The sequence below is a fragment of the Alosa alosa genome, chromosome 10 (genome assembly GCF_017589495.1).
Source record: "Alosa alosa isolate M-15738 ecotype Scorff River chromosome 10, AALO_Geno_1.1, whole genome shotgun sequence".
NCBI classification, from domain to species: Eukaryota; Metazoa; Chordata; class Actinopteri; order Clupeiformes; family Clupeidae; genus Alosa; species Alosa alosa.
The window spans coordinates 32,312,990-32,337,396 of NC_063198.1; the positions used below are offsets into that span (position 1 = coordinate 32,312,990).

Below are 24,407 nucleotides of genomic sequence, written 5' to 3' on the forward strand. Positions count from 1 at the left end.
CTGTGTGTAGGAAAGTGTTTTTGTAAATTCTCTTTCTGGACAGAGGTGCTCTGAACTGTCAGCCTGATTATATCACCTGAAAGAAATGGTGGAGGAGGGGGTGACGGATCCTTAATGATGAATTTGCCTTTCTTACTGCATATTCAGCTCAGATAGTTGTGTCTGACAGGTACCACTGATTTTGTACCATGTGCTTGATGATACTTTCCTTGCTTCTCTTTGTCAAGAAGTTTTACCGGATGCAATATTGAATGTGAGGGCTGATTCAATTAGTTACTTTTTGGTATATTGTTAAAATGTCCTGTCTAACAACCTTTCCATCAGCATGTTGTGTGAGGGACAGATTGTAGTCGATCTCTATGCCCAGGTACGTAAAGATCTCGACCTGTTCCACTACCTGCACCTCCAGCCTGAGTAGTTTGGAGGGTGTGGGGTATCAGGTCGTTTGGTTTGGTCTTGCTAATGCACTGTCCCAGGGAGCTTTCCTTTATCCAAAAGACCATGGTGTTCACATGTTGCCTGTATATGGACAGGGAGTGATTGTCTGTGATGTGGGCCACCAAGGCCATGTGATATTGCCACAGCATACTTGAAAAAAGACATTCCTTTTGTTGCAATGGAACCACTTGTGTAGTAGAAAGGAATGGGTGACAACAAAGCCCGTATTTAAAATAATGTTGCCAGATTTAAGACCGCTCACTCTGGCAAGTTGCTGACTTGTCCTTTAAATGTTCTTAATCCAAAACATCTAATGTGCATGAACACAGCCAAGGAAATGTACAAAACACCACCATGTCTTCGTTAATCTAATCTGCAAACCAATGCTTACTAACATAAACTGTGCTCCAGTTAATCTGACAATGTTGCCACCTAGTGTTCTAAGGGAGGTACCGCCGTACAGCCAGAGTCAATATTACCCAAAATGACTTGCGGCATGGAACGTCAAATACAATCGTATCGAAGTAGTTACGCACCCACGTTTAGCCAATAAGCAACAAGAGAAGAGCTTCCCTTTGACCAACCAGAGACGGAGGTTGGTTTAAAGGTATTTAAAAGAGGGAGATTTTGAAATTAAACAAGGGAAGTGCCTTTGCTGCAGAAAAGCAGGCTCTATGTATATGCATCGGTAATAGTGGCATTCGCAGGTTATTGACTTGTTTTTTTTTTTTTATATAATATTGAAAGTTAAGTATCTTGCTCGATAATAAGTTTTCCACAGCTGTGTTTGACCTAAATCACAATCCGGGAAGACTTCGAGCTGTGTGAGTAACCTTGGATAGCCATAACTTAACGATAGTAAGTTACACGTTAACGTTAGCTAACCGCTAGCGATGCGTTACATTTGTGGGAAATGTTGCTGTTGTAGTGATCATCCTGGTGAAATTGCTTCATAATTTTTCGTCAAAGGCTTGACGTTAGATAAATTAGTTTACATTGACTATATAAAAATATATTAAAGTTAAGTTGTCGCTAACGTTAGCACCTATGTGAGAGCTTGCAGGCTAATGTTACATGTTGTCAGTCCTAACGTTAATGCTAACTAGGATAACTAACTGAAAATATGCGTTAATGTACTGACCATTTATTTAATCGCCAGTCGCCTACACACAGCATTATTATAAATGTTCACTGTCGTTTTCAAATTCTCTCGTCACATCATTTGGCTTTCAGGCCGTGGATGCAGTGAACAGGTCAACCAGAGATATCGAAGCACGGACCAGCCACTGAGAAGGTTTGTTGGAGTTAACTTAACGTTAGCAGCTATGTTCCTTCTCTTGCCGTATAAATGTTAATGCCATATCATTTATTAAGGCGGTATGCTGGAAATATTATTTTTAATTGCTTGAAACGTTCGATCATACCAATTACTGTTAACGTTAGCTGCTACATGTTGTACCACAGTTTAGCAGAATGCTAGCAGTATAGTCATGAACGTGATTACTATTTAGCTGCTACGTTAGAACTACCACCAACAGAAGTTCATAGCCTACAGACCGTAGCCACCAGGTAACGTTAAAGTTTATAGTCACTTGACTATATCGTTAACAGGCTGCTGTTTTATAACTGGGTTTTGAGACGACCTATCGTTGAACAAATGAGCTTGCACAGTCGAAGTGATATTATATTAACGCCACAAGTCCAATGTCTTATTCTTCAGATGAGCAGCAACGGGCCTCAGAGGGTTCCAGTTCAACAGGCTTATGTTAAGCCTATGGCACCGCAATCACAGCGAATCCAAGACCAGCCAAATGGACCACAGCGTATTCCACGACCTGTTAGCCACCAAAAACCAGTTCATCACGCACCTCGCGTGAAGCCAGCATGTCCGAATGATCAGAACGTTAATCCAGCGCACGCCACAGCCCACCCCCCATCTCAATCCAAAACTAAGAGCCACCAGGGACCTGTTGCAACAGATACTTCAAGGGCCGCAGAGAGGTCGAAGCTGGAATTGCCAAGCCGTAAGAATCTATACACTTTAATGTGCATGTACATGTCAATTTTCTATTAAAAACACAACATTTACTTGAAGTACTGAAAGGAGAAATCCAACGAGTTTTCACCGCAGCTAGATGTGCTAAATGTGTTATTCATACAAAAGTGTAATACTACTATACAATGACCAAATGCACAGTAAGATATAATGCAATATGGCTAAACTAGAACATCCAGTTTATTTATTCATTTATTTTACTCCACTCTAGAAAAATCCTGTGGATCGTCTAGTTCAAAGTAAGTGTAAATGCCCTTTTTACAACTGGACACAAGCATAAGGTACAATTGTCAAGTTGTGGCCAACTTACTAAAACAAAATAATTTCTGTTCCAGGAGTCGCTGGAGTCTGGACAACTTTGAAATTGGTCGCGCTTTAGGAAAAGGCAAATTTGGTAATGTTTATTTGGCCAGGGAGCGTCAATCTATGTTCATCCTGGCCCTGAAGGTCCTCTTCAAGAAGCAGCTGGAGAAGGCTGGGGTAGAGCATCAGCTCAGAAGAGAAGTGGAAATTCAGTCCCATCTCAGGTAATGCATACATACACAGGAAAGGTGTTATTCCTATCTATAGCAGAAGGAGTTTATTTCCCATAGTGTCTGATCAACGACCAAGAGCATTCTATGTGACATGGCATGACGCGAGATTAAACAACAATGCACAATTGGCTTGTGGCAGTCGCAAATCTGTCAAGTTATACCTGGATCTGTAAAGGCCTCCATGGTACAACATGCACCATCACAGGCCAACCAACAACGAAGCCTATCTAAAATGACACATCAGGACATGAGACAATAATGCAGTTAGCTGACAGTGACCAGAAATGTGGTATCTGGTATCCATAAAGGCTCATGATTGGTTGGGATATGTTAGACATCATGAGTCACCACTCCAGTAATACAGTTTGGGTCATAATGTGCCCCTAAGTAGTCTGTGTTTGCCATAACCATTGGCTTGTCCTTTCAGCGGCCTCAGCTTGCAGGTGTTTTTAGTGATGGTCCTCAAAGAAATGTTGACCCTGACTTTGCTACCAAGCCTCTAACACCCATCTACACAGACTACTTAGTGGTCACAACAATACACTGCAACTTGCTGTTGCCTTTTGACATCAACCAGGAGTGTCCAATCCCATGCTTTGCCCCGTCCTCCTGTCAATCCCATGCTTTGCCCCGTCCTCCTGTCAATCCCATGCTTTGCCCCGTCCTCCTGTCAATCCCATGCTTTGCCCCGTCCTCCTGTCAATCCCATGCTTTGCCCCGTCCTCCTGTCAATCCCATGCTTTGCCCCGTCCTCCTGTATTGCTTGTATTAGCCTGATGTCCACTTCCCTGTCCCTCTTATGCACATGGAATGCTACTGTCTCGGTGTTAATCAAGCCTATCTGTACCAATTCTTTCTTTATAGGCACCCCAATATCCTCCGTCTGTATGGTTATTTCCATGATGCTTCTCGTGTGTACCTCATACTGGAGTTTGCGCCCAAAGGCCAGCTTTACACTGAGCTCCAGTGCTGTGGCACGTTCAATGACCAACGGAGTGCTACGGTAAGAAGTGCATTTTTGACCATCCTTGATTGTGGCTTTTTAAGTCATGCCTCACTTGGTGCACTATTGTGTTGAATTACGCCATGTGTGATGTGACTTGTGTTTTGCAGTATATCATGGAGCTGGCTGATGCCTTGCACTACTGTCATTCTAAGAATGTTATCCACCGAGATATCAAGCCTGAGAATCTCCTCCTTGGACCCAATGGCGAGCTGAAAATAGCGGACTTTGGTTGGTCTGTCCACACGCCATCGTCAAGGTATAATTATTTCCTTTTTGTTTTGATGCCAAACCAATTCTCAGAGAAATGAGCGTAGTGTGAAGGCATAGCGCCAGTTTCTCAAATGTAGTGACAAATTAAAAGCGTAGTGGTGCAGCTACACTGTTGTGGAAACTTGGATTTACACACTGTTACAATTTTGTAAATTAGGTCTGTTTCAGTAGGGTTGGGAGCAGAAATATAAATATAGCAGGGTTGGGAGCAGAAATATATCAATTTTACTCGATATATAATATCGAGGAAAATTGATAAGACAACTGGAATCAATAAGCAGAACCGGAATGGACTGAATTGACCTGTCGCTAAGCCCCGCCCCCCCATTGTTACTGTGTAAACTCGGACAAACAAACCAGACTTTATTAGAAATACATTGTGGACAATGGCAGCTGACTGTATATGAAAGCAGGCTTTGAGGACGTTTTGGTCGATAAAAGGATTTACTTTCCTCCAGAAGCTATCAAAAGGGACTTAATTATGCTATGGAGGGGTGTATTCAAAACTTTAGAATACATACAAGGTGACCAGCAGTTGTAGCGAGTAGCCGTGCAAATCCCACTGACGTTAATGCTAGCTAGCGGAAGCTTGATAACAAGATATGTTAGGTTACGTTAATATTTGTAAGAATATAGTAGTTGGTTAATGAGCATTTTCATCTTGGGATTTAACAGGGAACCTGTGCCCACGTTGTTGGCTTAGTTGCCTACATTACGTCGAGCTGTTGCAAACACGAGATGTCCTGTAGGCTACTTTTGATGAAAATATACCCCGTTTTCTAGACTCTCGGGGTACCGGCTATCAGTATTACACGTCCCAATGCAAAATGTTTGACCATGGTTATCCGTCGGGGTTTTTTGAGTTAATAAACTCTATAAATAACCATTAATTTGTCATTTTATGCCTGCCCCCTGTTTCCTATGGAGTTGTCCTAGCTGATGTCCGAGTCCTGTTGAGGCTGGACTGTCATTGGCTCATCAGCGTTCTAAGGGTGGCGCATAGCGACAGGTCAATTGAAACTGACAAACTGAATTTGGTTCTGCCGATCAATTCCTAAACACAGTAGCCCCTTTATTGTAAGGAGGTGGTGTAAGCCCCTCCACTCGGCGGCCATATGGCAGCGCTTTTTGGGCACTCGTCGGGCATCCATCTCGGCAGAAATCTTGGCGTCGCCAAAGGCTTCCACCGACGCAATCTCTGCAATCTTGCTCCAGCGGCGATCACAACACATGATTGGCACGATGTCTTCACAACACATTATTGGCTCAATGTATTCACATGTCAACGTTTTGCCGCGGAAGGGGTGTGGCGCGTAGACAACTGCCAAATTGGCGTTACAAACTAAGACCATGCATTTCTATGGAGTGCTTTGTCTTATTAGAAAGTCTCGTGTATAAGGGCTAAGAACCCGGGTTGGCACACGGTAGCCAGAACATCGTGGGCTTGAGCCAGAAGTTCATTTAATTAGCTGCTTTAGATTGATCTCTATTGAGGCTTTAGGGTTAGATTATGCCTGCCTTCATTATCCTGAACTACTGTTGACTGGCTGGAATTTTCATGGCTTGGTCTATAAGGGGTTTTTTTTTTTTTTTTTTTTTTTTTTTTTTTTAAAAGTATCAATACTTTAAGAATGACGTGCTCTTTCGTAACATGCATGTGCGCAAGGCATGCTTCTAGCGCCTCCTTCCCTAGCGTGTGGCTGAGTCTTCTCACACATGTATGTGCAGCTGTTGTGCTATAAACAGCGAGACATGGCTAAGTGATGTTATGGCAACACATAATAATAGGCTAATATCAAGTTTGATTTGCGCTCACTTGCAGCTCAAGTTTGTGTTGCTAACCTATCTAGGCCTACTATTTGGGTTTAATGTCATTTAGAAATGGGCTACGCAACCTTGGCAAACTTTTATATCTGGAGAGCTCCTTGCTAACTATCCTGTTAGCGCAGGTCATGTCTTTCAGTAGTGCTCACTAAAATCATTAAAGAATATTGCAAGACACTTATCTCTTCTATGATCCCAGAAAGGTTTTCTTCGACTTGTTAGTTTGTTTTAACATTTATTTTATCTAATGACCTAGAAAACATAACGAATTGCATCCACATATCCTGAACTATGCACAACTTTTATTCACTAGCCTAAAACGGTGAGACTGAAGACCAATTACTCGCATATGTCTTAAAATGACACCAACACATCACCAATGTGCACTCATTTAGACCTACACACCATAATATGAAGTATTCGAATTACTAAATGTGTTTAGCTACTGGTAATTATGCAGATTATAAAATACTATATACATTATTAACTAAATATATACACTTTACGAATTTCAAAATATATGAACTAGAAACATGACATAAGCCATCATATGTGTGTGGAGAGTCAAGCAGAATCTAGTTGGCTACTGGATGGCCACACTATATTCAATATTACTGCTGACAAGGTGGTGGGGGCCCCCCAAATCAAATATTTATTTTTAATTCTTGACTTGGTATTGGTATCTAATCATTAATTTTGGTATCGTGACTACTGCCTTTAGCCAGGCTTCAGCAGCTACACTTGTGTATACCCTAGATCAGCTGCAACAGAACATGATGGATTTGGTATAACCATGCTGCATACAATGAAACTTGCTTTCACTTGCTCTTTAGAAGTGTTTTTCTCGGTCAAGACCTGTGTTTATTTCAACCACCACTTGCAGTCTTTAGGTCAACTTCAACATTACTCAAGTCAACTTTATTTATATAGCGCATTTCATACAGAGGTCATTCAATGTGCTTTACCTTAACAAAAGCAAACGGGAATAGCTGATAAAAGCATAGAAGGGCAATAGTCAAAGAATAGTTTAAAAACTAAACAATAATAAAGATCATAATAAAAAGAACCTAAAACACAAGGTAAAATCATTTAAAAATAACATGCAAATGTTCATGTGCCCTGTTGGCTATTCCATTGTGTTACTTGATCAACTGAATGTGCTGTATGTTGTCTCTAAAGGAGGTCCACTCTGTGTGGTACACTGGATTACCTGCCTCCAGAGATGATCGAGGGCAGAACCCATGATGAGAAGGTGGACCTATGGAGTCTCGGTGTGCTGTGTTATGAATTTCTGGTCGGGAAGCCACCATTTGAAACGAAGACTCATGAAGAAACTTACCGGAAGATATCCAGGGTAAGATGGAGGGTGGTTGGTTGGGGAGACAGTGGGTTGTTAAGGTCGATAGTAAAGCCTGCAGAGTGTTGAGGTCAGCAGAAAGTACCGCTAAGAGTACACTACCCAATCTTCAGGACGTCTACATCAGGGGCCCCCAGTTTGCCCCAACTGGTCTTTGCTACGCCTGGTCCTAACTGCTAAGTTGGTCTTTGTTAAAGGGATATTCCACCATTTGGGGACTACACTAATTTTCCACCTCCCCTTGAGTTAAACAACTGATTTCTACCTTTCTCCAGTTCATCCAGCCATTTTCTGAGTCTAGCGATACCACTCTTAGCTTCGGCCTAGCGTAGGTCATTGAATCGGATTAGACCATTAGCATCTCACCTGCTAGCATCATGTTTAAAAGTGACTTAAGATTTCTGGTACTTTTCCTATTTAAAACTTGTCTCCAAGTTAGAGTGTAATAAGACCAACAGAAAAAGGGAATTTTTCTAGGCTGATTTGACATGGAACTATACTTCATTCAGGCAGTACTGAAACCTTGCGTGCCTGGAGCACCTGACATGACTACCTCAGTTCACCAAGTCACGCACCTGCTTGCATCACACAAACATACTTATTTCTATGTATATCTACATTTTAAAATGCACACTGCGGTCATTTTGTCACATTTTGCCACACATTGTACTTAAAATAAATGTATGTAACAAGTTAAAGGAGCGGTTTGACCTAAAGTGTGAACATGATACCGAGTGTGAACATATGTCTCATAGCCCATCTCTGCTTGTCCCCTGCACTCCAAAATCTGGTGCTAGTTAGCTGATGCTACCAACAGCTTTTTCAATGGTGGTGCTTCGGCATCGGGCTAGCCATGCAAATAAATCACTGTTTTACACCATTTAACGAGGGCTCGATGCATCTCCACACTTCATTGGTAGACTTCGAGGGGCCCTGACATTTAAAAAGCGAGACATTGAGAACTTTGAAAAAGCACTGGTAGTTTACTTACAACACGATTTATGCAGACAGTATCTTCACAAAGTTTAGCGTTTGCAGCCATCTTTAATTTAGTCACGATAAGTCGAGCGACGGGTAAGAATGAACAGGTATGATAAGGGATCAGATTCCAAAAATAATTCAGTGGAAATGCATGGATTCCAGTTTCTTCCAGTAGCAGCAACTGTAATCCATGCATTTCCATGGAATTATTTTTGGAATCTGATCCCTTATCATACTTATCGTGACTAAATTCAAAATGGCTGCTAGTGTTAAAATTGTCACCTATTTTTAATTTAGTCTTAGTCTTGTGACGAAATGTCCTTTTTAGTCTTTGTCATATTTAGTCATTCAAATATCATTTTTGTTAGTCAATTTGTAGTCCACTAAAAGTCTCGTCATTTTAGTCTAGTTTTAGTCAAAAGAAAACTAAAGCTATCTTACTCTTTGTCAGTTTTAGTCAAAACATTTTAGTCTTTTTTTATAACAAATTATTTCTGATTACCATTTCAGTCAAATAGTTTCACACATCTCAATTTTCTAACAATATTGTGTGTCCACAGGGCTACTCGACTGTTATAATTACTCATTCAGATTTTTTTGTCAGTCAGTACATGCACAGGTAAGTCGAGCTACAGTTATAGCTCGGCTGGGATTTGGCCATAGACCGTAAAAGATTTGACTGGACCACTGTCATGATCTTCATAGACCAGTGTTTCACAAAGTGTGATCCGGGGACCACTGGTGGTCCGCAAGCTATCCCAAGTGGTCCACGAGCAGACGTGGTAAAATATAATATAGATGAGTTGTTTGCAATATTGAACCAACTTGTATGTAAATTCAAACTGTTCTACAACACTGTCTGTCAGATATGCCAGTTTAAATCATATGAATCCTCTGACGCAATTAAAGAATGAGCAAGGTGGTTCAGTGAGTATTGTGTAGGCTAATATACTGCTAGGTCTTTTTTTTTTTTTTTTTTTTTTTTTTTTTTTTTTTTTTTTTTAGCTAGGTGGTCCGTGCGTTTCTTTTTTATTGATTAGTTAAGTGGTCCTTCATCTGAAAAAGTTTGAGAAACACAATGCCACGCTAGATGGCGATATGCGCCCAAACGCAACACAAACTCTCAATCTTAGCGAACTTGCTAGCGGACTTTCTATATTAGCTTACTTGCTAGCAAACTTTGCATCATCAGTGTAACTAGTTAAATAGTTGACATTACTTGCTGAAACTTTTCGTATGGACATTCTGGGGATGTTAATTTGTATATGAGAGAAGCTTCAACTTCTGGGTATGTAGCATTGTGGCATAAAGCCTAACTCTGGCAGAAATCTCCGGTGTTTTTGTTCCATGTAGTTTCCTGCTGCAGCCACAGGGTTGCAGCAACAGCACGTAGACTAGCCTACAGGGAAGCTGCTGCGCATGAACCATGAACTCATTTGGAATATTTTGAAAAGGGAACAGCTATTCTGTCTTCTCATTTTGTAGACGAAAATGGAAGAGAAATTTTATCTTGGTTTTTATTTCATGCAAAACATTTTAGTCGTCTTTTTTCATCAACAATAAAGCATCTTAAGAGTCTTAGTCAGTGTTTCAGGACATTAGTGCAGTCTCATCATCGTCTCGTCTTAGTCATGGAAAAAAAGGTTGTTGACGAACATTTTTCCTCTCGTCTCGTCTGACGAAATTAACACTAATGGCTGCAAACGCTAAACTTTGTGAAGATACTGTCTGCATAAATCGTCTTGTAAGTAAACTACCAGTGCTTTTTCAAAGTTCTCTGTCTCGTTTTAAATGTCAGGGCCCTCGGAAGTCTACCAATGAAGTGTGGAGATGCATTGAGCCTCGTAAATGGTGTAAAACAGTGATTTATTTGCATGGCTAGCCCGATGCCGAAGCACTACCATTGAAAAAAGCTGTTAGTAGCATTGGCTAACTAGCACCAGATTTTGGAGTGCAGGGGACGAGCAGAGATGGGCTACAAGACACGTTCACACTCCGTATCATGTTTCAACACACTTTAGGTCAATATCACACCGGAATTCAACTTTAATGGCTTGACCTACATCTGGTCCTTCTGTGTGATTTATTGTAGATGTTTGTATCGTTTCTGACTTGTTGCCTCCTGCAGGTGGACTTCAGCTTCCCTCAGCATGTGAGCACTGGAGGCAGAGACCTGATCAGCCGTCTGCTGAAGCACAACCCCATGCATAGGCTACCCACTCAGGGAGTGATGGCCCACCCCTGGATTGCGGAAAACTCGACCAAGAAGCCAACCATCCCACTTCCGAACAGCCCCTCGGGTACCAGCCAATGACCTGGTCGGGGCCCTGTAACCTTGGGATGTATTGGGCAATCGCATTGCCCTCTGCTCATGTGCTCAACAGTGGTGCTTAAGGAGAACTTTATCTGTACGACTCCTCCCAGGGGCTCTTAATGTGAATGTGTGTATGTCATGTCCTTTGACACTTTCTTTTCCTGTCCCTTTCTTAGCTTGTGCAAACAAGCTGATGCTCCTCTGTATATATTTTACTGTTTTGAAATTATTAAAGTTTAATATTTTACCTCCATCTACTACTTTTAAAGTTTAAATGTAATTGTGGTAATTGTGTGTGAGGGATCACTTTAATAAATATACTGCAGAAATGTGGCAGTAATGTGTTTGGATCTTGACGTTGACAAGACTTAAGTGCTGACCTTGTCTCCATTATTGTGTCCATCATGGGTTTATTGCAATCACTGTTAACCTTTTTTTTTTAGACTGAATAAAGCAAGCTTTTTGAAGCATCTTCTGGTTTATTTTTTATTTTGACAGGCAGAGAGACTTCAAAGTCTGCAGATTACAAGGGTGTTGGGAGAGCAGAGTTAAATGCCATGAGCAGAGTAATTTAGTTGATGTCTGAACTGATGTGTTGGAACCCGGATCATGGGAAATGGTCCTCTCAATCTCTCCGTTCTTGTGTATTTATTGAGTTACCAATTCACTTGTAAGTATTTGATTGCATCTCTAGGAATGGGTTTCCATCTTGATTTGCATTGTAATTCAGTTCAGTGTTTTAATTTACTGTAGTCATGCCTTTTCCTGTGAAAGTGTGGATTTAAAAGTAGGTTATATAACTTCCGGTGCAATTAGCTAATGTTTTACCAATGCTCAACATTAAGGTGATGTTTAGACCTACAGCATTAGTTTTCTAAGAATTTATTTTGTGTGCAAGCAATTGGTATTGTGACTGATACATTTATCAGAATCCATCTAATTGAATTAAGACTTTGTGAACCGAAATTCAAACAATTCAGGAATCAGAAGATATCCAGTTCTACTCAAGCTAGCTCTACATCTATTCAGTTGAAGTCTAACAAAGGCAATCAACTACTGAATTGTGTGAGCCTGGTGCTGGAAGAACACTACAATCTGTCTCCAGTCATATGGCGATTGTCTTTCTGGCATAAGATCGCTAGGGGGTGCCCGAACATAAATTGTGTGGTGAATTTCAAAACTGCATATTGGACGATCATGAAAAGGATATAGTCTACTAAGACTCCACTTAACTAGGCATACGGACTCTGTAGTCATAGATAAGATTTAGTAGTCTACCATAATATTTCACCTTCATGTTTCTATATTTCTATTTCTATATTCTAGTTTCTATATTTTAACTTAACATTTTCTGATGAGCTTCCAGAGTTGACTTACAAGTGGCCTGATGTTTTTTTCTCGCTATGTTACGGATTCTGAATGTATGCTTTACTATCATGGTAGCCTATCAAGCAGCCCTTGGCTGAATAAATGAGTAGGCTTATTAGCATGCAGTCAAATATGTGCTTAAAGCAATTCTTTGAATTTCAAGTTGGGTTCATTGTTGTGGCACGCACGCCATTGATGCTCCGTCGCTTCCTCGTTTTGTCTGCAATTCAACCTCACGCTTTCCATCCAACAAAACAAGCAAATGCCCATTCTGCGTGGCACACTATCTTGATAACTGCATCACTAACTGCAGCTGCAGCACTGCCGGTTGTTGCAGACCCACCTAAAATAAATCACATTAGACCATCCAGATGTTTCCTGCATCATCCAAACCCTCACGGTCAGGAAACAAGTAACTGATGAGCCCGGCAGCAAAAAAGCTGCCCAGCAATCTGTCCAAAGTTCTTTTCGCTCGCTCACTGCTGTGTCTGGCAGTGCTGTTGCATGTCCAACAGGCACACATGACCGGATGGGCAAAGTAACTTGAAGCGCTTGGACATTATTCTGTCAAGAAAGGCAAGGCCACGCTATTATTTTACACATAGGCAAGGCCACGCTATTATTTTACACATAGGCAAGGCCACGCTATTATTTTACACATAGGAATTTATCATTTCCTTGCCCTTTCTTTCTTTCTGCCTTTCTTTAGCTATCTACATGTAGGCTATGTGTTTCTTTGCCGTCTCATATCATATATTGTTTGTCTGTTTCTTCAATACTTCAACGATGAAAGTGGCAGTTAGGCTAGATTCACATTTCGTAGGCTAATCACAAATATTACAATTCAAATCGTACCATGCATTATTAGACTAAGTAGCCTATGAGCTTTCTTTGGAAAAGGCTATAATGTCACAACTTTTCTCAGAAAACTACATCGAAATAAATGCTCGCCATCAATGTTCTCCATCTGATGTTTCCAGAGTTTATTTTTGGAGGGAAAATACATATTTCTCACGATTTTCCTTGTCACCACATAAAACCATAACACATTTATACAATAGAATTTCACGTATTTCTTTATTCTTCAATATATTCATTTTCACGATATATGATAACGCTTTTGTGATATACATTCCATCTTTTTGAAACCACAATAACACTACACATACGGTTTTATTACACTTCCACAGGACCCGTTGGATTGCACAGAATGAAAAATGTCTTTATGCACGTTTTCATCTCATTAAATCTCTTCAGAATGTTCAGATTTAGACACGTAATTTCTGGACCATTAACAAAACTCTTTCCTCTTGGGACATCACCAATTTCTGACATTTTTGTTAAGAAAACTGGAACATATTAAAATCACAAACAATTGATCAGTTAAATAATCGAAATTGTTTCAGAGCTTCTTTCACAATTTTGTCTTATTTTGTTCTTCCTCTTAGAACTGTGGAGATCAATTCAACTATGCTATGATCAATTCGTAAATGTCAAAACGAAACACTGTGTACATATAAATCCCCAGCAAGCTTAAATGTCATTTGCTCCAGATGCATGAATATGATACATTCATAATGCATAGTTATAATAACTCGAAGACTTATGTCCTCTTTAGATTTGGTCGAATTCCAGATCACCGATAACAAAATGCCCTAGTAATTTTGGATATAGCCATAGCGTCTGAAATTAAAGTCCGTTAAAGTTATTTCCATACTGATACACGAAAAAATCTAAGTTCTTTCCATTTATTGCAGTAATGGTCCACAAAATATCATGTTCTTGCGTTGTTTGCAAATTAAGAATTGAGGGTCAGACAAGAAATCACTTATTTCAATTCACAACTTAGTTTCGTGTACCATCTCTGTCACCATATATTAGTGTTCCTTCCCCCAACATCACGCACTCAATGTCATATTAAATGATCTTTGATTTGGGAAAATCCCAGGGGTGGAAAAAAAATACAACCCAATACATACGTCTTTTGTCGACCTATATTTTGTAAACTTACTACACTGGAAAAATGTTTTAAATTAATTTGTTGTTGTCTTATTTCACATTTTGGAGTCCATCATGTTCTATGTTAAATAAATGTGGAGTGTGTGTGTGTGTGTGTGTGTGTGTGTGTGTACGTGCGTGCGTGCGTTTGCGCGCGCTTGTGAAAGAGTCAGAATGTGTGGACGTGTGCGTGCTGGCGTGTGAATGTAGCAGGCTATCCATGTGCACACACGTGCGTGTGCGTTTTGAGTGATTGCGCGCCGGGGTGGTGTCGCATGAACTTTAGTCAAAGCAAGGGGACTGCACTGCGTGGGGGGAGACTCGGTTACTCGAATGGGAATGTGTGGTAACGTCTAGTCCCAACTAACACTAATCTTCAATGTTGTACCTATATGCCTCTATGAGACCCTCCATCGAGTGAATAAAACCAGAGATAGCGCATATACCCCCAATAACAAATATAGCGACATCAAAGAACACCTGGTGCCACAGAAGATTTCTCCACTGGAGCTTCAGGTGAAAGAGGCTGGGAAGCAGAAAGCACAGGCCGGCGCCCGTCAGGCTTCCCGTCAGGCCCATGAGCAAGGCGAAGTGGGGCACGTAGATGGCCATGAACATGGTGAACACCACAAGGCCACATCGGAGAGAGAGGCCCCACGATTTCAGGCGTCCGTCGCCACCATAGCAGTCTGGGAATACGGCGCGCCCTCCGTCTTGGAAAAAGGATTTCTCCAAGACCTCTACAGCAGCGAAGAATGGTAAGGGGTATGAGAGCAAAGCTTTGGACACCAGGAAGAGATTGACAACCGCCCGGATGCCGCCTGGAAGGTTGTCGGTGATGACTTCCTTGGTCGCGTCTGCCCAGGTGAGGTAGGCCACTAGGGCGAAGAGGCCTTTGAGGATACAAGCAGCGATATGCGTCCAGTTCATCATACAGTGGAACTCGGCGGGATTCTGCATGTTCCCCTCCAGTGACGGCAGGAAAATCTGGGACGTGTAGCTAAACACGATAATCCCAATGGAAATTGGAAACTTCTTGACGTCGATGTAGAACTTCACTTTGTCCCAAGCCCAGTCCCGCGCTCTGGAGAGACAGTAGGCGATCACCAGGACGTTGATAACGAAATGGGCGAGCGTGCACAGCAAGCTGAACTTGGACACGGCTTTGAGGTTCTTGAGGAAGGCGCAGGGGAGGAGGACCACGGTGGCTATGATGGCCCATGATCTCTGTGACACGGGAAGGCTCGGGAAGCTGTTGTACATCAGGTTGCCGCTCACAACCACATACAGAATGCAGGTCATCACCAACTCAATGATCTGGGCTACATTCACAACGCGACCGCCGATGGTTGGGAATCTGGGCGCACAGCAGGCGTTGGCAATGTCCACGTACGATTCCCTTACTCGCACCAGCTGTCCATCTTCGTTCTCTTCATACAGACATTGGATGAGGATCTTGCCCGTGTAGCAGCACACCACCGCGGCAAAAATAATGAGAAACAGTCCGAGGTATCCGCCGTGGAGAATGGCATATGGTAACCCAAGAACGAACATTCCCTGGAAAAACACAGTATAATTATGATTGTTGCAAACTAGTAGAATTGCAATACGAGTTAGAGATGCTTGTGTGACATATACATTTACAGGCCTTCGTGAATTCATTTGTATTTCATTTACAATAAATCACTTCATCATAAAGCCATTTGACCGAAGTCACACTTTGTTTTGATACAGCCACTGTGCGCATTATCTGCATGGCGGGGTATTCCATTTAGCTGTGAGCGCACCCTCTTTCAGATAATTTGTCGTCATGAGGAAGGATCAAAGACATACAGAATGACGTAACGGTGACCGGTTGTGGCCATACCGTGCGTAATTATGCATAAAACGCCTCTCGCTCTCTCTTATTTCGTTTTTCTGTCACATTCACTCTCTTTCCTACACAATTGTATGCTCTGTCGAGTAAATTCTATTGCCACAGGCGCCTCACATGTTTGCAATTTCAAAAAATCTTGGAAATCACATTTTAAGGTACCAACTGTATATCACATCAGGCATATTCTTAGACCTAATAATAAATTGATTAACCTTTAGATTATCTTGGCTATTTGTGAAGGGGGTATATAGAGAAAGAGAGATGGAGAGAGAGTGGGGAGATAATGATAATCAATTACTGTAAGCATTTTTCATAGGCCTACTAATCGAAAATGTGCATTCAGATTTGTTTGCATCCTGAAGAGCAGCAGCCAGATTCAATTAGGTGTTTGAAATTTATGTCACTGCCTGGTAGCCTCAACGCCATGGCCGTTAAGGTACTGGGGCAGGGGCAGACCTATAATTTAAATATTTGTATTTTCCTCAGACGCAATGTTGTTAATTGTGCGTGGAGAGCATGTCCGCGCCTTTGAGGTAACAATTCTGAGGTTATGCTTAGAAACTTTATCTCATCAATAATTCTGGGGATTTGAGCTGCTCAATTGTTCGCTCTCTTACCTGGATGGCATTGGTGACGTTCCAACCTGCCTCCCAAGAGGTGATTTTTGGCCTGTCTTGAGCAGCTAGTTCTGCTAGTGCGCCGTCTTTCGAGGAGGAAGGTGGGAGTCCGGTGCCGTCTCTCTGGTAGTGGCTGTCCCCGTCTAACGTGCCATCCCCGCCCATGTCCCCGCCACCGCCTTCCCCTCCTCCCATCTCATCATTTTTTAGAATGTCCATCTGTAGCCCCTGCCTATGGTCATAATCCAAATCATCGCATGCGGCGAAGCCCAAACCCTCCTCGTCTGTGGCGGCCTGGAAACCCAACCTGGCGAACATCCCACTAACCTTCGCCTGTGATTTATTGGAAACAGTGTTGGCCGCATTGGTGATCTTGTTCGAAAGCTTGCCGCGGATTTGGGTTGCCATGTTTGCTGTTTTAAAACAAGATCTATCGATATACTATTGTGAATAATCAAATGTGTATACTATATACTTAGGCTTTCTTTCTACGCATTAATAAAATCTCGCGAAGAGGAAACTTGGAAACACCTCACTTCTTATCTCCAATTGTAATCAAAAGTACACCTGCTGCTATTGATAATCCCTTGTTTCATGTCACCTTCAGACGTCGTGTCTCGGCTCCATCATCATTATCGCGCGCCGCTCTTTTCAGTCATTCACGAAATTTTCGGGCGCTTTACGCAGTGGAACACCCAACCCGTCCGCTCGCTTGCAAAATGTGCCACGGACAAAGTGGTCCGATTTTCAGGATGAATAGTCCGTGGTGGTGGTTGCGGCAGCGCTTCCACAGTTCCTCTCAGCCGTTAGTGATGCCGGAGCGGTGCGCAGGAGCCTGGGGGTGGGGGGCGAGGAGGAGACACGTGTCATCATCAGCCTGCCAATGCGATGACTGCCGCGCAAAGCACGTCTCTAGCCCCTAGTGCGCGCAGCAACCCCACACCAGAATATGGGAGAGGTTTGCTGCATTTCTAGGGGAGGTGCTTGCACCCTAACCCCCTCCCATTCTCATCAGCAACAATAAAGTTTATCATCGTACCCAATGACATTTCCAGACTTACGTACGTGTATAACTTTACCTGTATATAAGGAGAAGGGGACACCGCCGTGCGCCAACTCTGAAGTTCATGGACTAGTTTCATCGTTCATTTTTAATGTTTTTTCTTTAAAATTCCAGGTCAAATGGGGGCATTTTGCGGCTAATATATGTTGTTATTTTGTAGTCCCATATAGGCGTGTTTATCATTATTTGGCTCAGATGCAAGAGGACGAAACCTTTCCAAAACTAATATGATGAAGAGACCGTGCAGAGTGACTTGTAACGGACGCGCACTGACGAGTATTTGTGGCCATTACAACGGCGACCACACCGTAGGACTGTTGTAATTAGCCTGTAGATGTTGCACAAGGTTTTAGTTATGCTGCGTAAATGTTTGTCGTGTGGAATTATTTGGCTCTTTCATCTTCTCTTGCTTGTTTTAATTCTATTGCCCTAATTCTTTTTTTTAATGTGGTTTTAATATTGCAAATGGAAAATATAGTTGGATCACTCCTAGAGTGATTTATCTGAATGAAGTGACCACTTGGCAGGCTTCATTCATTCATTCATTCATAAAATGTTGGCCTTCCCCATACAGTGGTATGGAAGGTAAATGGAAATAACTTCACGAATTGTCTCAAAAATAACCTTACGTCGTCTGAGATTGTAGTTTCGTTCAGTTTTCAACTATTTAGTATTTTAATCCAGTTCATTTTGCTTCAATTCGTTTGGAACCACGGAATGGATATTTTTAGGATATTTTTCAGTAGGTTTCTCCTCTGCTCGCATTTTATTTCTACATGGCCTATGTCATTCTTTTTTTTGTGTATATTAAATCGAAAATGTATCTGAAAATGAAAAGATTTTCGATCATAGACTGATGGTCAATTTTCAGCCTCAGCTTTATTTCATCTGCCACTGTTTACACACATGCATTTAAATCATGGCGCGGAGTAGAGTACATTCCATTAAACCCAAGCTCCTGGCGCTACTTGCCTCTGCGTTGCTTTAGCGCACGCCACACGCCACTTTAACAATGGTCTTGGCCTGCTCTCAACATTGAATAATTTTTTAATGCATTGCCCCACTAACTGGTCTACTACCTTGATAGTAGTTGAAAAGTGTTCAGTGAATTAGTAGCTAGTCATTTGGAATTGACATTGACATTGACATTGTATAGGCAGGCTACATTGTAGAATATGTTTAAGAAACCGATAGAACCTATTTTAACTTGAAAATGTGTTAGGCTACTTTTTAATTTAATTCTGAAATTACCTATTTGTATTCTTATTCTGAACAGAACTATTGCGAATGGAACGGTTGAGAGTTTAGGACATTAACAGCCTGTCGCTTCACGTTTTGTGATACTCGGGTAAACGGATCATATAAAACTTCAGTCGACAGAGAGGTCGAGAAAATGGCGCTGGCGAATCTTTGCCTTTGTTTGGTAGCCTACGTAATTGCGTTTCAGCACCCTGTGCACATTGGACAGCGACTACACACGCACGTGGAATCACTCTGCGCGTTACCGGTGGCCGGTACACATTGCAGTGGACTTTTGTCCAAACAATTATGATCTGTGGCACTATATCCCCCAGGCATACAGTAACATAACTCATTCATTTTTTTTCACTGTCGTCTCATATTTGTTACTTAAGTTCACTGGCACATTATATATGTATTGTTTCTCATATAATGTCTTTTAAGGAGTTATTTAATAAGGCAGAATAATTTATATTGACTGCAGCTTTGCATGCAGCAAACTTACTGTATTTATTTCAGGTGACTTCAACCTATTTTGCATTTTTTCACATCTGCTAGCAAAACCTCTATGGACGCTGCCGCAGAGAACGCAATCCTTGAGAAAGGGAAGGGTTAATCAGTCAATGTCTTATCAGCAGCCTGCAGACCTCCTTTGATATGTACTCACGATGGTGTGCTTTAATACGGCGTAAAGGCGCAGTCATGAGAAGAATAGCATTGACAGGACATGCAAGAGGGTTTCCGTTCTATTTTTTGTCAAGTACACAGAGACATTTCGCGGGCAGTAGCAGCAGCAGCAACAAAACAACTGCATGTAGAACGACTCTTGTATTTATTTAGTTTTAAATCGATGATCATTTCCCCAGTAACATGTCAGCCTATAATAGCATATATCCATTCACACAGATGAATAATTATCGAAAATAAAAAAATGAAACCAAATAATTTGTTGTAATTTTTAATCCAATAAATAATTTTTAATCCAATTTTAGGATTCTCCTGCTTTAGTCGACACACCTGTGAAAATCATTTACATTTGGATCGTGGTTTGCTGACACCCTTTGCATTAATACGCATAATAAATACCTTTGATGGAGATGCCTATATCATATGGTGGAGAGAAACTGTTCATGAGGTGATAGAATGAAAAAAAGAAGTTGTGTTGAGAGTAATTTACTGTTTCTCTCTGATCAATACTATAGCTCCCGTGAGCTCATGTCTGTGATAAAAAAACAACCGAAAGACGAGGCGTGAGGGGAATGGAAGGCGTGAAAGAGCTGACGGCGCGGCTCGCTGGGCCGGGACTGATGTCCTTCCCTCAATGCTCACAGTTTATTACCTATCAGTAAGGGCAATGAGGGGTCAGGAGCCCGGCCTAGAGAGGTTTCACACCACAGCGTCGCCCTTTCCCCCTACGGAGGTTGCGTCCCACTCGCATCCCCCAAAGGACCCGACTGAAGATTGGTGATAACGATAACACAGTCCCAGCGCGCTATGTCCCCTCACTCACACCCCACACCATCCCCTTGTCTCTATCGCACTCTACAGACATCCCACGGTTTGTATCTGGGTTATGCAGCACTCGTGTCTGAATGAAAACCCCGGGTTTGCTTGTCGTGAAGTGTCAATCAAATTGTTCGCCAATGGTGGCGAGGCTGCATCTCTTCGCCCACCCTGCCCCATCCCACCCCCCGTTCCTCTATTCCTCCGACTCCCTCCCCTCCAGGCTTTGAGAGTCTGCTCGCTCCTTTTTCCCATTTCACACTTGGCTGCGCTGGCAGTGGGTTGGCAGGCCTGATGTCACCCCCACCCTGTATCAGAGGAAGATAATTAATTAGCCTCGCACAGAAGGTAATATTCCATCCAGAGGGGGACATTATGCATCACAACCTCAATACTTGCCTCTATTTATAAAGTGTACAGACTAAAACAGTGGATTAACCTATATACTCAAAACTGTGTAATTCATATGGGTTTCAAATGTCGACGTGTGCCTATCATAATCTTAGGACTAAGGATCGTAGGACTAAAAAATAAAACAAATTGCAGAAGATAATGAGAAATAGCTTAAACCAAGATCTGACCATTACTTTGTGTCAAGAATAGTGTGTGTGTGTGTGTGTGTGTGTGTGTGTGTGTGTGCGGGCGTTAAGTGTTGAGAAGTGATGCGCGATGCTTTGTGACAGCAACTTGCAGAGAGAAAAATACGAGAGGCTGGAAGTGTGAGAGGGAGCAGCCTCTCGTATTTTTGACTGGAGGACTTGAGTAATCGGTGCCTCAGCTGTGCTCCTTTGCAGCGAGACTGTCTGCATGACACCAGATACCACAGCAGACATTAGGCCTATGTCTGTAGACAAAAAGTCACTCGCACGTTTTTTGTACAACTCTGAGATCGTTCACTCTTAAAACGAATGTGTTGTCCCTATCTGGACACAGAGATAAAAAAAAATAAAACAACGCAAGTTGTGTTGTATTCAACGCAAGTTGTGTTATCTTCAAATTGTATCACACTCGTTTTAAGATTGTTCGTTCTTTCCCCTTTTTCCTATGCATCTTCAACTTTACTTCATATACACTAAGGCTAAACATAATATAGCACTGATATTATAAACTATTTAGACTACTCTACATTTATTTGAGAACCGCTTACGCCAGGCTTTCACTGACATGAATCGGTATTTTAAACTATTTTGCATTTCATTTTACAAGAAAGCATCATATCACATGGCATCTTTTGAAGCTGAAGCTGAGAGTCTGAAGCCATCGGTCACCTCCATAGACAGCTCAGCGAGGCAGAAAATAACACATAACACACTTCAATTAATGAGCTAAACTGAAAAGACACAAGTCTCCAGGGGGCTGCAGCCGCGGAGAATCAGCCAATCATGAGCTGCGCTGGCCTCTCCCCGAATCCATTACGATTTGCATCACAATCACAGGTACATTATCGCACTGATTAGCTGGTAGTGCTGAAATTGGCAGCGCAAGCCCAGTTTAGCCCGCTCAAAAAAACCTCTGCAGCCTTTAATGTGCGGCCTGTCGACTACATATGCATTTGTTTAGATATAAAACACAGCACAGGCTAGTATTGAAGTAACATTAAAAACGCAGAAAGGCTACTCACCAACATAAACATGCCTTTGAGAGGTGATGCAATATAGAAAAAAACACAAGGCTTTTACAGTTATTTTATTATGTCACAGAAATAATAGTGGCTATGCTGCGTTAGAGGCTTATCAACGAGCCCGGGGCCATGAGTGGGTTAGTGCTCCGTAGGATACAAATTCGCATCTTGATAGCTCTCTTGAAACTGGAGCTGGTAGCCAAACACCCTCCCCCCCTCGAGAGAAATCCAGGTGGCCCAGTGGTAACTGCTTAAAAGCCTTTTCATTTATCCTAATGTGCCTGTTTAATGGCTTATTATGAGGACCCCAGAGAGTTGTACGAAGGGGTGTGTGAGATTTCCTGACCACGGACTCGCTAGGAAACGAATAACACAAAAGTACTCTGTCCATCCTTTAGTGAGAAGTCCCTCCCTTACAGTGTCTCACTGTTATGATTTGGAAATTAAACGTTTAGGCTTGTAGCATTCATAACCACATACATTGTTTTAATATAATATAAATGACTTCGCGATATCCAGTTTTGATCGTTAGCCATTATTATTATTTTTATCCATTATAGGTGACAGCTGACAGTCTCGTTGCAATAATATAAAATTTCTCCAGTTGTTAAGTAGCTTGGGGCAAGTCTGCTCGGTCCCTAGACGCCATTTGCTGTTAACCTGCCTGACTCTAGTTCACTCCATCACCTTTTGCGTACGCCTGTCCGCCTCTGTGCGCGGCTCCCCCCCTGCTGCGGAACATTAACATTGTAATTGCCTCTTACCGCTGTTTTTGAACACACCAAACTGTGCCTTCCCGCGAGGGCCACGTAGCCCGCGGCTCGACACAATCTCCACCACAATCTGCTTCCTATTAATATGGCTACTGCAACTACAACAGCCATTAATAATATGTTAGTCATAATACACTCTGGATTTGGAATAGCATATTATTTTAATGGAACACATAAACTATACCATGATTCCATGCACATTATAAATTTGAATGTCCAACTAATATAAAAATAGGCAAAAGTACACTTTCTGTAATGTGTTTTTAGTCCAGTGCAAGTACACTTGCCTAAAGAAAATGTGTTGCACACTGAATATATCAACACAATTATATGACACAATAATTTGGGGACACCAGAAAGTGGACGATCATACATAAACTGCTACCAATATACCCTATAATGCATCACTATTACCAATATACCCTATAATACCATTACCAATATACCCATAATGCATCAATATTACCAATATACCCCATAATGCATCACTATTGTCCATACACCCATAATGCATCACTATACCAATATACCCATAATGCACCATTACCAATATACCCTATGCATCACTATTACCAATATACCCTATAATGCATCACTATTATTGGCCCCAAGGGTACAGTATATGCTGTTCTGTCTCTCTTCATTTGGTGCTCTCTCTCTGTCTGTCTATCTCTCTCTCACACACACACACACACACACACACACACTTTTTCACACGCTGTGCATGTCATGGCATTGCATGTTTGAGTGGACATTTCTGTTCCAGCGGTGCATGAATGAGTCCAGAACAAGTGAGGGCACCAGCTATGTTATGCAGAGCAAAAGTGTGTTATGCAGAGCAAGTGTGTGTTATGCAGAGCAAGTGTGTGCCCATAAAACGTTAATGCTTGTATGAGGATCAGTGCTGTTCCCTCGACAACACACTTGTTCTTACAACCCCCCCTCCCCCCAAACCAACTCATTCCCTCCCCGACCACCTCGGAACATACACACTGCAAAAAGGTGTGAAATGATCAATAGATAACAAATTTAGAAAAGAAAACACACACTCTCCCTCCACCAGATGTTACGATAAGATGATATAAGATCATTTAATATATGATCTTAAATGATACAATAAGATAATACTTTAATGTCCATTTACACATATATTTGTCCTGCAACACAGCTCAGCGATCAGCAGGAATGAATGAATAGAAAGAATAAAGAATAAAAATACATTCAAGATCATAAAATCATTCAAGATCATAAAATCATTCAAGATCATAAAATCATTCATAGCACAATGTGGTCTAGCCCCTGTGATTACGTCAATTACTGTCCCCACCTGTTTTCGGGCTCAGCCATTCACATGAGAGGGACACAAGCCAGTCATTATGTTGTCCTCACGCTGTAGGCTCAAAATTGCCGCATAATACAGACGCTCACTCAAGTGCACGAGTTTATCCAGTTTGAAGAGGCTTTTAGATGGATGGAGGCTTGTAGCTTTAAAATAATAATAAAAAAAAACTCAAGGTCTGTGCATACAGCATGTAGTCATTTATGCCTGCATCACCACATGCTATAA

The 24,407-nt window shown here is 41.8% G+C and overlaps 2 protein-coding genes across 3 annotated transcripts; one reads left to right on the plus strand and one right to left on the minus strand.

The window, feature by feature from the left end:
* The first annotated feature begins 1,066 nt into the window (after positions 1-1,066).
* Positions 1,067-11,254, plus strand: aurka (aurora kinase A). 2 transcript variants are annotated; one of them, XM_048254982.1, is made up of 9 exons: positions 1,067-1,296; positions 1,672-1,732; positions 2,159-2,462; positions 2,706-2,733; positions 2,830-3,021; positions 3,895-4,033; positions 4,144-4,292; positions 7,310-7,484; positions 10,597-11,254. In XM_048254982.1, exons 3-9 carry the CDS (start codon positions 2,159-2,161, stop codon positions 10,780-10,782), a joined length of 1,173 nt encoding a protein of 390 aa, XP_048110939.1. In that variant the 5' UTR covers positions 1,067-1,296; positions 1,672-1,732; the 3' UTR covers positions 10,783-11,254. The 2 variants fall into 2 exon arrangements, with proteins under 2 accessions (XP_048110939.1, XP_048110938.1); XM_048254981.1 differs by having other exon boundaries at positions 1,067-1,262.
* A 1,858-nt stretch (positions 11,255-13,112) lies between these two features.
* On the minus strand, positions 13,113-17,564 carry slc32a1 (solute carrier family 32 member 1). Its single transcript, XM_048253832.1, has 2 exons — positions 16,642-17,564; positions 13,113-15,705 (listed from the first exon to the last, which is right to left on the minus strand). Exons 1-2 carry the CDS (start codon positions 17,047-17,049, stop codon positions 14,518-14,520), a joined length of 1,596 nt encoding a protein of 531 aa, XP_048109789.1. The 5' UTR covers positions 17,050-17,564; the 3' UTR covers positions 13,113-14,517.
* Between the last annotated feature and the right edge of the window lie 6,843 nt (positions 17,565-24,407).